This window comes from Cyprinus carpio, chromosome B20 (assembly GCF_018340385.1).
Source record: "Cyprinus carpio isolate SPL01 chromosome B20, ASM1834038v1, whole genome shotgun sequence".
In the NCBI taxonomy this organism is placed as follows: Eukaryota; Metazoa; Chordata; class Actinopteri; order Cypriniformes; family Cyprinidae; genus Cyprinus; species Cyprinus carpio.
In genome coordinates this window covers 24551423-24568572 of record NC_056616.1, presented here as the reverse complement: position 1 = coordinate 24568572, position 17150 = coordinate 24551423, and the positions used below count along the sequence as shown (strand labels likewise).

The 17150-nt window shown below is 40.2% G+C and overlaps 1 protein-coding gene across 2 annotated transcripts in view; it reads left to right on the top strand.

Annotated features, from left to right (window-relative positions):
- wu:fi04e12 (desmoplakin) overlaps positions 1-17150 on the top strand; it is a 40924-nt gene that overhangs the window by 19451 nt on the left and 4323 nt on the right. Inside the window, exons 13-23 of one of the 2 annotated variants that reach the window (XM_042746513.1) lie at positions 229-355; positions 741-927; positions 8389-8564; positions 8636-8814; positions 9835-9973; positions 10156-10349; positions 10432-10594; positions 10686-10769; positions 11887-11994; positions 12103-12201; positions 14322-14819. In XM_042746513.1, the coding sequence (XP_042602447.1) occupies positions 229-355; positions 741-927; positions 8389-8564; positions 8636-8814; positions 9835-9973; positions 10156-10349; positions 10432-10594; positions 10686-10769; positions 11887-11994; positions 12103-12201; positions 14322-14819 (1954 nt within the window). Of the gene's footprint in view, positions 1-228; positions 356-740; positions 928-8388; positions 8565-8635; positions 8815-9834; positions 9974-10155; positions 10350-10431; positions 10595-10685; positions 10770-11886; positions 11995-12102; positions 12202-14321; positions 16149-17150 lie in introns of both variants that reach the window. The other variant, XM_042746512.1, reaches the window with a different exon arrangement.

Sequence of the window (17150 nt, the reverse complement as noted above, 5' to 3'; positions counted from 1 at the left end):
TATCCACATTCAATACAAAAAAAATAAATAGTAAAAATATTTCACAATTTTACTGCTTTTGCTGTATTTTGGATCAAATAAATGCCGGCTTGGTGAGCAGAAGAGACTTCTTTAAAAATCTCACTGTTCCAAAACTTTTGACTGGTAGTGTATTTTTGCACGTTAGACTTGATTTAAGACATTATTAAGTTGCTTTTTCACTGTTTAACTGTGTTTGTTTGACGGCAGGAACTCTCAGTATTATGAGGCCATTCTAACCGTCTGGAATCAGCTGTACATCAACGTCAAGAGTATGATCTCATGGCAGTACTGTCTGCTGGACATCAACCGCATCAATTCACTCACCATCAACATGGTAATTAAAGAAATGTGTAAAAATTGTGAAATATTATTACAATGTAATACAGCTGTTTTCTATGTGAATATCTGTTAAACTGTAATTTATTTCTGTGATGCACAGCTGTATTTTCAGCATCATTACTCCAGTCTTCAGTGTCACATGATCTTCAGAAATCATTCTAATATGCTGATTTGCTGCTTAAGAAACAATATTTTTGTGGAAACTGTGATGCATTTTATTCTTCAGGATTCACAGATGAATAGAAAGTTCAAAAGAATGGGGTTTCTTTGAAATAGAAATCTATTGTCACATTATAAATGTCTTTACTTGTTTTGTTTCACACAAAATGTGCATTATCAAAGCAACAAAACCGATCAAAAACAAATGCGTTTTTGTGCAGCTTTCCAAAATGGGTCCGGAGGAGTACAACAGCATCATGCGAAGTCTGGAGATGCACTTCCAGGAGTTCAAGAAACACTCGCAGGGTTCAGAGCTGTTCGGGGCCGAAGATCACAAGCTCATGGAGAGCCAGTTCACAGGAGCCACGCAGCACTACAGCAAGCTGGTGGTGGATCTGCCTGCGTACGGTCAGTGTGCTCCGTCTCTCATTGTTTCTCAGGACAGATATGGAAACATATCTTAAAATCAAGATGCATTTACTTGAGAAGGAAAATGACTTTTTTTGAAAAGAGTTTCAAAATTAAGTGAGTTTACGATTACAATAAAATTTTTCTTACAGCACTTTGTACTGATATTTTCCTCGTATTAAGCATAAACCCACTTCATTTTGATCGATTTTTCATAATATCTTACAGACCTAAAAGGCATTTTTAGTTCTCTAGTAAAATATATTTTGATTTAATAATGTTTAGATATTTTGAATGGAAAGCAAGTCGAAAATACTGACTAACAAAATCGTTTTGTTGTATTGTATGCACAGATACGCAACAAAAAGCAGAATTTAGGGGTCTCAAGACATTTAAGATATTAATATCTTTTTCTTAAATAAACAAGTTTTTTGTTGTTGTTTTAAGCATTAATCTTGCTTTTAAATATGGATTTATTTGTATTTATATTAATAGTTAAAGTTTGGAATAATTGTTATTTTATTATCTTATTATGTCCAGTACAATAGCTAAGCTTCTTTAAAACAAGACAAATTTACTGATAAGCAAAACTGTGCAGGTAAGATATTACAGTTTTTCTCAGTCACTTTGGTGAATTTCTCAAATCAGAAATGAAATTCTCAAAACTGCTTGTACAACCTCCACATCATCTAGTCATTTATACACATCATAAAACCAGTTTCTCATTCTTATGAACAAGTTGCGATTACTTTTGTACATTCATGCACATTTATCTGCGGTTTCCTACTGTCACGGCGTGATAAAGGACAGGAGGCAACTGCGAGTAATAATGATGTTTATTGACACTATGAGATGATGACAGGCTCCTGGAGAATGACGCAGGGACTTTGATGGCAGCACAGACAGGTGAGTAGATTCCCCTGAGTGCGCTGATAGAACTGGTGAAGACCCGACGATTCCCTTGAGTGCGTTGGTGGAGATGGTGAGGAACAAACACTCCCCTTGAGTGCGTTGGTGGAGTGGGTGAAGGCGAGATATCCGTAAACAAGGTTGTAATCCAGAGACGACCGAACAGGAAACAGAGCAAGAGGCAGGAACGCCGAACAACGAGTAGACATACACCACGCGGACCTCACACAACGATCTGACAAACAAGAGACGAAAGACCAGGCATTATATAGGCTGATGTAACGAGCCGCACCTGCCGCTGATCAGCCGATCAGCGGTAACACCCACATGAAAACAATTAACATGACGTCACAACAAACCAGCAGGAGACGGTGCATTCATGAACCGTGACAGTACCCCACCTCCTAAGGACGCCTCCTGGCGTCCCCAGAACCCCTTACCTGTCGATTGTAATCATCGATAAGAGAGTGATCCAGGATGTCCCTAGCAGGTACCCAACTTCTCTCCTCCGGACCGTAACCTTCCCAGTCCACCAAGTACTGGAAACCGCGTCCCCTCCGTCTAGAGTCCAGAATGCGATTGACCGAATAAGTGGTCTCCCCATCTACGAGTCGCGGCGGGGGGGGGGAACCGGGGTAGGCGGATTAATGGGGGAATGAAAAACGGGTTTGATCTTTGACACATGAAAGGCGGGATGAATTCTCCTGTACGCTGGAGGGAGTTTGAGGCGGACTGCCACCGGACTAATGATCTTGGTGACAGTAAACGGGCCAATAAATTTGGGAGCCAATTTATTAGATACGGAGCGGAGAGGAATATTCTTAGTAGAAAGCCACACCTTTTGACCCACGACGTATACGGGAGGCCTAGACCGGTGGCGATCGGCTTTAGCCTTGGTGCCCCCACTTGGAGTAGAGTCTCGCGGGCTCTAGTCCAAGTGCGGTGACACCTCTGGACGAAGGCGTGAACGGAGGGGACCGCGACTTCGGATTCCAGACTGGGAAAAACAGGTGGCTGGTAACCTACACTACATTCAAATGGTGATAGGCCCGTAGCTGATATGGGTAAGGTATTGTGGGCGTACTCCACCATCGACAATTGTTGGCTCCAGGAGGAAGGATTCTTGGAAACCAAACATCGCAACACCCTTTCCAAATCTTGGTTGGCTCTCTCGGTTTGACCATTGCTCTGGGGATGAAACCCTGAGGACAGACTTACAGTCGCCCCCAGTAATCTACAGAACTCTCGCCAAAATTTGGACACAAATTGGGGTCCCCTGTCGGACACCACGTCTATCGGGAGGCCTTGTAACCGAAAGACGTGATCTACAACGGCCACCGCTGTCTCCTTGGCTGAGGGTAATTTGGGCAAGGGAATAAAGTGGGCCGCCTTCGAGAACCGGTCCACCACGGTCAAAACTACCGTGTTGCCCTGGGAGGGCGCGAGGGCGGTGATAAAATCTAGAGCGATGTGGGACCAGGGTCTCGAAGGCACCGGCAGCGGTTGAAGTAACCCATCAGGAGGTCGATTGGAAGTCTTACCAGTGGCACAAAAACTGAGCAAGCCAACACAAAACTGTGAATGTCGCGAGCCATCAATGGCCACCAGAATCGTTGCTTGACCAAAAACTTAGTACGGTTAACTCCTGGATGACAAGCCACATTAGAACAATGTCCCCACTGGATAACGTTGGACCGTAATCCCTCCGGCACAAATAAGCGATTCAGTGGGCACCCGGGCGGAGGCATTACCCCTTCTAAGGCAGTCTTAACCTTCGATTCGATCTCCAATGTGAGTGTGGAGACCACTAATGTCTCAGGAAAAAATACACTCGGGAGTGGACGGGCGTTCGGAACGGTCAAAAATCCGTGATAAAGAATCGGGTTTAATGTTCTTGGAACCCGGGCGATACGAGATAGTAAAATCAAAACGTCCGAAAAAAAGTGCCCACCGAGCCTGCCTGGAGTTCAACCTTTTAGCCGTACTAATATATTCTAAGTTCTCGTGGTCAGTCCATACAATAAAAGGAACCCCCGAACCCTCTAACCAGTGGCGCCACTCCTCCAATGCCATCTTGACTGCCAACAACTCTCGGTTACCAATATCGTAATTACGTTCGGCTGGAGATAAACGATAAGAAAAATACGCGCAAGGGTGGACCTTGTCGTCTGAGGAAGAACGCTGAGATAACACCGCTCCTACCCCCACCTCCGACGCATCGACCTCCACCACAAACTGACGTGATGGGTCAGGGGTTATTAAGATAGGGGCTGAAACAAAGCAGCTCTTCATTTTGGCAAACACAGCCTCGGCTGTGTCTGACCACCTGAACGTAGTTTTGGTGGAGGTCAAGGCGGTCAGAGGTGCGGCTAGTTGGCTGAAGTTGCGAATAAACCGCCGATAGAAGTTGGCGAACCCCAGAAACCTCTGTAGGGCCTTACGGGAATCTGGACTTGGCCACTCTATCACAGCCTTAATCTTCTCGGGATCCATGCGCATTCCCTCAGTCGACACGATATACCCCAAAAATGGAACCGACTGTGCATGAAACTCGCATTTCTCCGCCTTGACAAAAAGCCCATTCTCTAGCAACCTCTGAAGCACTCGTCGAACGTGCTGCACATGTTCCTGGAGAGAAGAAGAAAAAATCAATATGCCGTCCAGGTAGACATATATGAACTGATCAATCATATCTCGCAGCACGTCGTTGACGAGTGCCTGGAAGACCGCTGGGGAGTTGGAAAGCCCGAAGGGCATGACCAAATATTCAAAGTGCCCCCTGGGGGTATTAAAAGCGGTCTTCCATTCATCCCCCTCCCTGAATCGGACCAAATGATAAGCATTACGTAAGTCCAGTTTTGTGAAAATCGACGATCCCTGCAACCTCTCGAAGGCTGAAGACATCAACGGCAAAGGATAAGTATTCTTGACCGTGATGTCGTTCAGTCCCCGGTAATCGATACAAGGTCGCAGTGATCCGTCCTTCTTTCCCACAAAAAAGAACCCCACCCCCGCTGGAGAAGAGGAAGGGCGGATGAACTTGGAAGCTAGAGAATCAGAAATATATTTCTCCATAGCCTCCCTTTCTGGAACCGAAAGTGAATATAATTTGCCCTTAGGCGGAGACTTACCCGACAGTAATTCTATGGCACAGTCGTAGGGACGATGCGGAGGAAGAGAAGCAGCACGAGACTTACTGAACACCTCCTTCAGGTGGAGGTACTCCGCGGGCACGTTAGACAAATCCACCGCCTCCTCCTGCCACACAGACATAGAAACAGACGGACAGGCAGACACTAAACAAGACTCATGACATCCTTTACACCAAGTCAGAACATAGTTAGAGGACCAGTCTATCCTGGGGTTGTGGCGGAGGAGCCAGGGGTGACCGAGGACTATGGGTGCCAGGGGAGAGTCAAGGATGTGGAATGAAATGGTCTCCGTGTGATTGCCTGATGTGATGAGGGTGATGTCTTCAGTGACGTGAGATATGACTGGAGAGTTTCTGTCCATTGAGGGCGTGGACCGTGATGTGGTGAGGAAGGGCTCTGAGGGGAATGTGAAGTTTGTGTGCCAGTGTACTGTCCATGAAATTACCTTCTGCCCCTGAGTCCAGTAGTGCCTGACAGTTGTGGGTCTGTGCTGCCCACCTTAGTCTTACCGGAAGGAGCGTGGATGATGATGAGGTCTTCTCGGCGGAGATCCCACCCGATAGTAGCCTCATACGTACTACCGGGCCTGGCCTTTTACCGGGCAGGTGTAAGCGTGATGCCCGGTTCCCCCGCAGTAAAGGCAAAGGCCCAGGGACCTCCGCCTCTCCTTCTCCTCCCGGGGAAAGCCGAGCTCGCCCTACCTGCATGGGCTCGTGATCGGAGGGGCTGGCCGCGTCCCCGCCGCTGGACCGCACGTTAGGCTGGAGCCCCGATGTGGAACTGGGTAAGCTCCGCCTCTCCATCCGCGTCAGCCGTGCGTCGACCCGCAGAGCCAGCTCGATCAGGCCATTCAGTGAAGTGGGGAGGTCCAGGGCGTAGATCTCCTTCTGGACGCGGTCAGCCAGCCCATGCAGGAACATGTCCCACTGCGCCTCCTCGTTCCAATGACACTCTACCGCCAGGGTTCGGAACTCGATGGAATAGTCCGAGACGCATCTCTCGTGCTGCCGTAGCTCCGCGAGCTTCCTGGCCGCCTCCCTCCCGGCGACGGCCCGATCAAAGACCCGTCTCATCTCGGCGGAGAGTGACTGAAACGAGGCGCAGCATGGATCCTGGTTCTCCCACACCGCCGTTCCCCATAATGCCCGCCCTCCCAGTGAGCAATGTGAGAACAAATGCCACCTTGGCTCTCTCATTGGCAAAGGTTCTGGGTTGTAGGGAAAGAGTGCATGTCACAACGGGTCAAGAAAGCTCTACAATAGTTAGGCTCACCCGAATATGACTCCGGAATGGGGAGCCGTGGTTCCGGCTGGGAGGGGGCTTCCGAAGGGGGCTGCCGGAACGGGGCGGTGTGGGGCGGCGCAGTGGGAGCTCGTAGTAACTGAAGCTGTTGGGTGAGCTCGGACACCTGCGTCACCAAAGCCTGAACCGCGCGACCACCAGTGTCGTTAAGATTCCTCTCCTGGGAGTCCATCCTCCGAACACTGGCGCTGAGGAAATCCTCCAGAGCAGACGGTTGATTGCTCGCTGCCTCCATAAGTTGGTCAGATCGTTCTGTCACGGCGTGATAAAGGACAGGAGGCAACTGCGAGTAATAATGATGTTTATTGACACTATGAGATGATGACAGGCTCCTGGAGAATGACGCAGGGACTTTGATGGCAGCACAGACAGGTGAGTAGATTCCCCTGAGTGCGCTGATAGAACTGGTGAAGACCCCGACGATTCCCTTGAGTGCGTTGGTGGAGATGGTGAGGAACAAACACTCCCCTTGAGTGCGTTGGTGGGAGTGGGTGAAGGCGAGATATCCGTAAACAAGGTTGTAATCCAGAGACGACCGAACAGGAAACAGAGCAAGAGGCAGGCAGGAACGCCGAACAACGAGTAGACATACACCACGCGGACCTCACACAACGATCTGACAAACAAGATACGAAAGACCAGGCATTATATAGGCAGATGTAACGAGCCGCACCTGCCGCTGATCAGCCGATCAGCGGTAACACCCACATGAAAACAATTAACATGACGTCACAACAAACCAGCAGGAGACGGTGCATTCATGAACCGTGACACCTACATTATCAGTTGCTAATGTCACGTTGCTCAAAATGTATTATATAGTTTTCTGTGCAGTAGTCTTACCCCTCAAAGCATCTAGTCTTTAGTTCATCGTATAAGTCATTAAATGCAAAATATAGTTGTCATAAACTGCCAAGCATTTTTTTTTTTTTTTTTTTACACATTATTATTAGACTTTTTGTAAATTTGGCATGAATTGTGCAAGTGAATCTTGACTAATAAAGAGAATTTAGATCAACCAATGATAAAGCATTTCTCTGAAATAACTCAAAGGTTCATCTCATGAATCTTCAGTTGGGAAGCATATACTGTATAGACAGAGCACAACACAAGAGTTACAAATTCTGACAATGGACTTATTTTTTATTTTCATCTTTGTGCCCATATTTCTTTTTCCTTTTCTATATCACAATGACAGTGTAAAGTTTTAATTTTTTTTTTTTTTTTTTTGGTCAGACCACTAGTAAAAGTGTAACTAGGAATTCTATCCAGTCTTTTTCAATCAATATCCCACATACAGTAATGTGTAAATTTGCACTTTTGAAATGGATATACTGTATACTGTAGCATACATAAGCATATGGCATACTGTTCAATACAGTAACTGTCATCCAAAATGTTGCCATAGTTTACATCAGAACATCCTTCCAGAGTACGCTGTTATATTGACAACATGACTAAGCAAATTGACTGTCTTATCCATACACAGTGACATTTATTTTTGAGAGTGATATTTATTTTTGAGAGATGAACTAAGGATTTTGAGCAAGAGACTGGCTTTTGCAGGTAATCCATGGTGTTTTGCTATTTGTACGAGTTGTTTTGAGACATGCACTTACTGTTTTGCAAATGTCAAGGATGATTCGAGAAATGTACCAAAGCGACTGAGAAAACTGCAAGACTTGTTTTCACAAAATATAGTTAGAATTAGGTTTATTTTTCTTAGATTTTTTTTTTTTTTACAAATTTTTGTTGGTTAAAGCATAAAAAAAAATCTAGTGAGGTTTATGCTATAAGGAAAAAACTAAAACTACAGATTTTTTTCCTTTAAAGCAAATATATATATATATATATATATATATATATATATATATATATATATATATATATATATAATTTTTTTTTTTTTTTTGCAATTCTCAAGTATATATATATATATATATTTCTGGAAAATCCTGAAAATAATAAAATATTATTTATTAAAATGAATAAGACATTGCCACACTATGAAGAATATTAAGATATTTGTAATGGCAAACAAGTAAAAAACTATGAAGATCCTCTGCGTAACATCCTGAATGTGTTGTGTTTATCGTAGCCGTTCGAGGAGAGGGATCTGAATACGCGGCGGCCGTGAGCGTCAAACTGCTGAACGAGCTCAACACGCTGCGACTGAAGCTGGACGCCGCAGACTCGTCCCTCATCACGTTCCTCTACATCGCGTTAGGAGAGGACGCGCCGGAGGAGTGCGGACGCCACATCGCCAGCACACAGGTGACCACCGCATGAGCTCAGAAACACTGATCTCTGAGAGGTAGGGTGTAACACAGAGCGCTTGTGTGCAGGTCTTTCAGAAGGACGTGCAGACGCTGAAGGCCGAGTTTCAGAGACTGAGAGACAGCGTTCAGACCGAACTCAAAGACGCCACGGACAGTGATAAAGCTAGATACCTGCGCGCACAGCTGGACCTCATTAACCAGAGACTAGTTCACCTGGAGAACTACACGATTGCACACCTGCAGAGGTACTCAATACACACATAGAAAAGCTGGATTTTATTGTAATGATACAATACCGTTCAAAGGTTTGGGGTCTGTAAAATTCTTAACACAGAAGTCTCTTATGCATTTATTTGACCAGAAATACAGTAAGAACAGTAATATTGTGAAATATTATATCTTAATTTGTAATTACAATTTCAAATAAGTTTTCTGTTTGAATGTATTTATATTTATCATATAATTCCAATTTTAAAAAAAACTTTTGCATTTGAATATATTTTTAGTATAATTATAAGTAGGGTTGCAAATTTTTCCGGTAAATTTTCGGAAACTTTCACAAAATCCCTGGAAAGTTTCCAATATTTCTGGAATATTTCCGAAATTTGCAGGAATTTTTCCACCTTTTTGCAACCCTAATTATAACTATATATTATAATTAAAATTTCAAATAACTGTTTTCTATTTTATTTATTTATTATAATATAATTACAATTTCAAATTAACTATTTTAGTTAATACAGTATATAATTATATATTATAATTTTAAATAACAATGTTTTTATTTATTATTATTATTATTATTATTATTAGATTTATATTTTATAAAATTATAATTAAAATTTTAAATGACTTTTCTGTTTGAATATTTTGTATATATTATAATTTATAATATAATATATTACATTATATTATATTATATAAAATTATTATATAATTATTAGTATGTTATAATTATTATAATTACAAATATAATTAATACAATCTGTTTTCTTTAAAATATTTTTATATATATTTTAATGAAATTACAATTTAAAATAATTACATATTGTAATAATAATAATAATAATAATAATAATAAATAATTTCTATTGTTTTTTGTTGGAATATATATATTTTAAATTATTATTAAAATGTAAAACAACTCTTATGAACTGTTATGAACATTATGAAGGCAATTGTATTGGACGCATCAGATAAAATATCAGCTGCTGTGAAATACACCTATTAAATATTACACTTCACAGCCGTCCTCCGTGTTTCAGGTTGAATTCACTGAAGTCTCTGCTGAAAGATCTGCTGAAAGCTGAAGATGTGGTGAAGGTTTATGAAGCTCGGCTGACAGAGAAAGAGACGGCATCGCTCGACCCAAACGAGGTGCAGAAATACCATCAAGTGCTTAAGGTAATTATGTTTAGATATTTAAAAAAAAATACTACAAATTTTTAATTTTTTAATAAAAAATAAAAAAAAAGATTATAATTTTTTTTTTTTTTTTTTAGTAAAAATGAAGAAAACCCAAATGAGTCCTTAAATAAAATTAACCCTACAATATTACTTAATCTGTACTTTTTCTCCGAACCCAGAGTATGCGCAGTGATTTGGAGCAGAAGCAGGATTTGCTGAATTCACTGCTGGTCGATTTGAATAAGATCCAACAGTATAATGAACAGATGGATCAGGGCCGTTACAGGTGCATCATCAACCTCTCCCAGTACGCCGAGCACGTCAACCAGCTGTCAGACCGCTGGAAACGCATCCACACACAGATCAACAACAGGTCAGACGCTCCGACCCCAACAGAACGCCTGCTTTTCCGGCTGTAGCCCTGCATGAACTGACTAACGAGGGTGTTTTCTCAGGCTGGAGGATCTGGACGCTTACCTGCCGCATCTGCAGCGATACCTGCAGTCCAGTTCTCGTCTCGGCGGCTGGATCGACGAAACCCAGCGACAGATCGATTCTCAGCAGGCCGTGAAGACCGACGACATCACAGTTTACACACAACTCCTCAACCAACAGAGAGTGAGCCTGGAAAACATGTATTTGAGGAATCCACATTTGTTTAATTTAACTGAAGCTAGACTTTTGTAATGTTCTTTTCTAATGTATGCAGGCGTTAAACTCTGATATAAAGGCGAAGAGAGAGCTGTTGGAGACGGTGCAGAAAGACGGAGAAACCTGCATAAATGCCATCAAGGTATTCAACCTTCAGTTTCTTTGAATGTGCTGTCAGAAGATTTTGTCCCAATATATTAATTAAAACACCAAATGATCATAATCTGAGTCGTTTCTGTCTCTGAAATGACTTTTCGGCTTATGTAACCGAGGCCATGCCTAATTAACACTTTACAATAAGGTTTAATTTGTTTATGTTAGATAACATACACAAACAATTTAATTTTGTTAAAATTAAAATTTAATTAAAATACTAATTTTATTAATTTTAGTTCATGTTAATTTTAACATTTATTACATAACACATTATTAAAATCAAAAGTTGTGTCTCTTGATATTATTTAATCTCTTAATATTATTATTATTATTATTATTCAATAGACCTAACAATGAGCATTTATGTTTTTATTAACTAATGTTTACACAGGATTATTATAATTTAATAAAACTGAAACTGAAAATAAAATGTAAATAATTAACCAAAAAAATTGTTACCTGATATATATAATTTATTTATTTTTAGTACTTGATGTACTAAAATAATTAAAACTGAAATAAAAATGAATAAAATAAAATAAATAATAAAATAAAAACTATATGGACATATATATAAAGCTAATAAAAATGACAAAAAAAAAACACAACAAAATTACTAAAACTTGAACTAAAATTAAAATAAAAATGGAAAATGGAAACAAAAACTGATTCAGATATTAACAACCAATATAATAGTATCTCAGGGTTACTAAAATAACAATAACCTAGATTTTTTAAATACTGTAACAAATATATTGCTCATTGTTAGGTGATATTAGTTAATGCATTAACTAATGGGGCCTTTATTATAGTGTTAAGATAAATAATATAAAACATCACTGTAAAATGTAAACTACATTATCACCCAGCTGTGATCTGAACTGTGATTATAAGACAAATAAAAAAACAATTAAATTTAATATTTATAATATTTTTATGCTTTATAATCGCATCATGACTTTCTGTATAGCTGCTTTGAAGCCATGTGAAAAGTGCTATACAAACACATATGTAGTCATTCTTTTAGGCTAATGCTGTAGTTTGCAGATTTACTTATTTCAGATCTGACAGCATTTTTAATAATCTGAACTGTGTCCCTGTAGAATTATGAGCTTGAGTTGGCAGTTTACAGCGCTGGACTGGAAACTTTGCTTAACATCCCCATCAAGAGGACTGTGCTGCAGTCACCATCTTCCAGCATTTCAGAAGAGGTACACCTACAAACACACACTTTCCAACTCAACACACAAGCATTGCTGTTATTGCAGTGTTGTTTTATTATAACATACATTTTTTTCACACTTGTCTTTGTCCCCCAGGCCTCTTCTCTAAATGCACACTACTTAGAACTGCTCACACGTTCAAGCGATTACTACAAACTTCTTATGGCTTCCCAGAAGAACATGGAAGAACTGAAGGTATATAAAGACACTGCAGTTTTGGCAGAGCGATGAAATCAAGATTTTTTATTTTTTTTACAGTGAAATATTAAAATAGTAATATCTTATTTTGTTTAATATTTATTATTATTAATATTAATTTTTTTATAATCATATTCAGTGCTGGGTTGTAGCTGATTACATGTAATCTGGTAATCAGTTTACAAAAATTAAGTACTTGTAATTAGATTACATTTTAAAATACTTGTAATCAGATTATAGTTACTTTTTTTATCTGATTGCATGATTACATATTATAATAAATTAAATACATTATGTTTGTACTAAGTGTTTAATTTTGATTTTGTTGTATATTTTACGATTTAATTAATTATTAGCTTTTCATTAAACTCACAAACCCCCTGCATTTCCTTCATGAACCCCAGTTTAAGAAACCTTGACTTAATGTAATGTTTTATGCACTTTGTTGTTAATAACAATGAATGGGATATGTTCTCTTTTATATATATATATATATATATAGATCTATATATATATATATATATATATATATATATATATATATTTTTTTTTTTTTTATATTTTCTTTGCATTTTTATATGTATATGGTACAATATCATCATATTTAAAAAGTGATAAATGAGTTAAATCATAAGTAATCTAAAAGTATTTAAAAAGTAGTCTGATTATATTACTTAAAATGTGTCATGTAATAGATTATATTAGTAATTACAGTTTTTGTCATGTAATTTGGAATCAGTAACAGACTGAAATTTGTAAGCAGAGCTGGGTAGATTACTTATGAATTGTAATCGGTTACTGATTACAGATTACATGACAAAATTTGTAGTCAGTAATATAATCTCTTAGATTACACATTTTTGGTAACGTAATCTGATTACTTTTGGAGTACATTTAGATTACATTTGTGCTAATTTTTATTTGATATCACATATATTGAATTAGTCTAATCTTGTACTATTTTGACATATACAAAGAAAAAATATATTCCACAAAATATATTTAATTCACCAAGAAGAGCCATAATATCTTATTTTCCAAGTGCAATGTATGGACAGTTAATACTTAAAAAAATACTAACACTAATGTACCTTGCTGTTAGTGTTTGCTAACACTGAATAAAACAAAATCTAATGATTTTAAAGGATATTTACTTATAATTAAGTAAATTTAGAAAACAGCTAAATTACAAAAACCAATATTGAAAAACATGAAGTTTACAGCAATATTACTGCCAGGTCAAATATTTAATCTAATAAAACACTAGAAATGTATATGAATGTATCAATAAAAAACATAAAAAAATAGCTACATTGTAAACATGAATTTTGAAAAAAAAGAAATTCACACAGCAATGAAATTTCTATCCATCTCAAAACATTTTAAGTGCATAGTAACAATGAGGAAAAGACGAACAATATTACAAAAATGAATATTAAAGAACCTGAAACTCACAACAAAGTTAAATATTTCATCTCAAAACACTTGAAGTGCATAAGGTAGTAACAATAAAGAAAATTAAATAGGAAAAAAATAGGATTTAATAGGAAAAAATATAAATGTTAAAAAAAGGAAATTTAGGAGAATCAGTGAATTGTGAACAACTTATTACCATTGTGTTAATAAAATGTAATCATGTAATCCATAAAAAAAGTAACTGTAGTCTGATTACGAGTATTTTAAAAAGTAGTTTACTCTTATTACAAGTACTTGAGTTTTGGAATCTGATTATGTAATCCAGGTTACATGTAATCCGTTACTACCCAGCTCTGTTTGTAAGTAATCTACCCAGAATTGGTCGTGTTAATCTATATTTCACAAAGTTTTCATCCAAATTGTGCAGCTGAGCATTTTCAAATTGAATTTTTAAATCACTAAATCACAATTACATTTTCCCCCCAAATCATGCAGCCCTACCTAAACCTTCTTCAGTAAACGCAAAAGCCTTAAAAATGACCAAGTCTTTAAATGGTTTTAGGACTCAGACAAGTCAACAGACATTTTGGCCAAATGTCAGTGTAAGGTTTCATGATGCAAGTTTTTATTCTCAAGGGACTTGCCTGCTCAATATATACTTATGAAGCACAAAATAATGTATTTTAAAATGTTTTCTGCAGATCCGGAATACCAGGATTGAGCTTCTCGAGGAGGAACTTCAGCAGCTGCGAGATGCTATTAAAGATCACAATGCAACGAATGCCTCTTTGCAGGAAGCTCTTCTGAAATACCAGCAGGAGCTGAATGAATCGCAGACACACCTGCTATCTCTGGAAGAGGTGAAGAGGACTGAGACTTTAAAGTGCATGGCCACACAAGACAGCCTGGACTCTTCAACCAACCGCCTTCAAGAGCTAACGGATGAAGTACGTCGCCTCAAACTCCAGTTGGACGAAATGGAGAGGAAAAAGAAAGTCGTGGAAGAGCACTACACAATTTTGCAGGACGAACATGAGGAAACTATGCGCAAGAAACTCAAGGAACTGGAGCAGGCCAGCTGGGCCAAGATGGAGCTGGAAAAGACGGTGTCTGAAAGGACCCGAGAGCTGGATCGTCTGCGAAGGGAGTTGGAAGACGAGTCTCGGCGTGTCAAGGAGATGCAGGCAGAGCTGGCAAAGGTAAGGCAGGAGCACAACATAAAGATACGAGAGGTGAAACAGACCTACGAGTCTCAAATCCTCGTTACTCAGACCAGCATGCAGAAGCTTTCGCAGCAGAAGGAAAGTGATGCTGCTTCTATGAGTCTGGAGTTTGAAAGATTAGAGGGAGAATCTAAGGAGTTGAAGGAGCAGCTGCAAAGGCTTCGTATCTCCCTCGGCCAGGAGGAGGCCCAGAGGAAGCACCTGGAAGAGGAGGTTCAGAGACTTGGCGCTGTAAGTACAGAGGAAGGCCGAAAGAGGCGTGAGCTGGAATCTCAAGTCCAGTTGTTGTCTAGCCAGAAATGTGAAGCAGACAACAAAACGAGGGAGGTACAGGAGAGCTCCAGTCGGGCACTGCAAGAAAAGTGTAGTGAGATCAACCGTCTCACACGGAGTCTAGAGGAGGAGCAACGCCTGAAAAGATCTTTAGAGGCCAAGACCAGGCAACTGGAGGAGGAGTTGGCCGACCTCAAAACTAAGAATGAAAACTGTAATGTGGAGTTGGTGCAACTACGCTCTTCCCACCAGGAGTTGAGCCTCATCCGGGTGGAGCTTGAGGCCCATGCTCTTGCGAAGGGCCGGTCTGAACAGACTATTACACGCCTCCAAAACCGCATTCAAGAGCTCCAGGAAGAGCTGAAGCGACTGGAAAGTGAGTTGGAGAAGCAGCGGCAAGTGGTGGAAGAGGAGGCCAGCAAGCGCAGGAGAACGGAGGCGCAACTTGAAAAGAGTAGCCAGGCCATGCGGGAGTACACCACTACAATCACCACGCTGCGTAAGAGCCAGGAAGAGACCAATCTTGAGGCCAAGCATGTGGATGAAGAATGCAAGCAGTTGAAGGAGGCCCTAGACCGTGCCTTGAAGGAGCACAAAGCGTCTTCTCAGAGCCTGGCTGCCTTGAAAGCCGAGATGAACACTTTGAAACTACAGCTGACACAGGAACAGGGGCGCGTCCAAGACTCCAACCAGCGCTTCGAGGCCCTTCATCGCAGAATGGAGGAGAAGACTTGTGCATTAAACATAAGAATTGCTGAAACTGAGCGTCTGCAAAGGCTCAACGAAACTCTGACCAAAGATCGTCTCCGTCTGGAGGAGGAGTTGCGCTCTGTGCGTCTAGAACATGAGGAACTGTTCAAAAACAAAAAGCATGGAGATCGGGAACTGACTGAGCAAATTACAGCTTTGCAGAAACAGCTTGAGTCCAGCCAGCGTGCCGATGCAGAGCATGACAGGCTTACACGACAGCTCTCACAAGAGAGAGAAAAACTGCAATTGGAGATAGAAAATGTACAAAAACAAGCCAGAGAGGTACTAGAATAACTAGAAACTAGGGTTCTCAAGTTAAAATTCGTTGATTTAGCCAGCTGCATGCATCTCTCTCTCACGCTGCATGCTGTAAATTGTTACTGTCTTGACATGCAAAATATGTCCCCATAAAAATCTGCCATATTTTTGCATGTCTTAATGTGCATGTTTGACCTTTTTTCACACCATACCCTGCAGATTTGCACCTTACACGCCTCTGTAGTTTGCCCTTTGCAAGCTTCCATGCTGTGTGCTTGTTTTGCACAACAGCATACATGATCAACCACATTCAAGACGTATCAATCTAACCTCTATTGTTCGTGGCACCCTCTGTGATTTTGATACTTTAGAACAGGCGTACCAAACCCTGCACCTGGTGGGCTACTATGCTGGTGTTTAGCTCCAGCCCTAATATACTAACACACCAATACAGCTAATCAAGGTGTTCAGGATTACTTGAAAATAACAGGAAAGTGTGTTGGAGTGGGGATGGAACTAGAGGTCTTCTCAGGTCCTAAAATATGTACCTGACCCGAATCGACCCAAATCACTTCTTACCTGAACCCGACATGAATAAATTAATTTTTTTAAAGAAAAACCCAACATGAGACAGACCCAATGAAATTAGACCCGAGTCAGACCCTAGCCGACCTGACGGCATTTAATTTTGAACCTGAATGGACCCGAACATAAACGGCATGACGTGTGTACAGCCTGCAGCCCCACAGTTAGTCAGGAAAAATCCTGGTTTCCTGCTGACTGATTTGGCCGCTTCTCCATCACTTTGATTTATTTAACATTTATTCAATTTATTTTGAGGCTACTTTAAAGCCTTTTAGTGCCTGCCTGATGGATACAAGTTATTTCTGAGCCCGGCTTTCAATTGTGACCAGTGGATTTGAAAAATAAACGTGATAGTTTGATAAAAAATAAATCAATAGCCTAATAATTAATGGATTCACTAGTGTTGTCTGCAACCTGATCCCCAGTGAAAGGCTTCTGCAC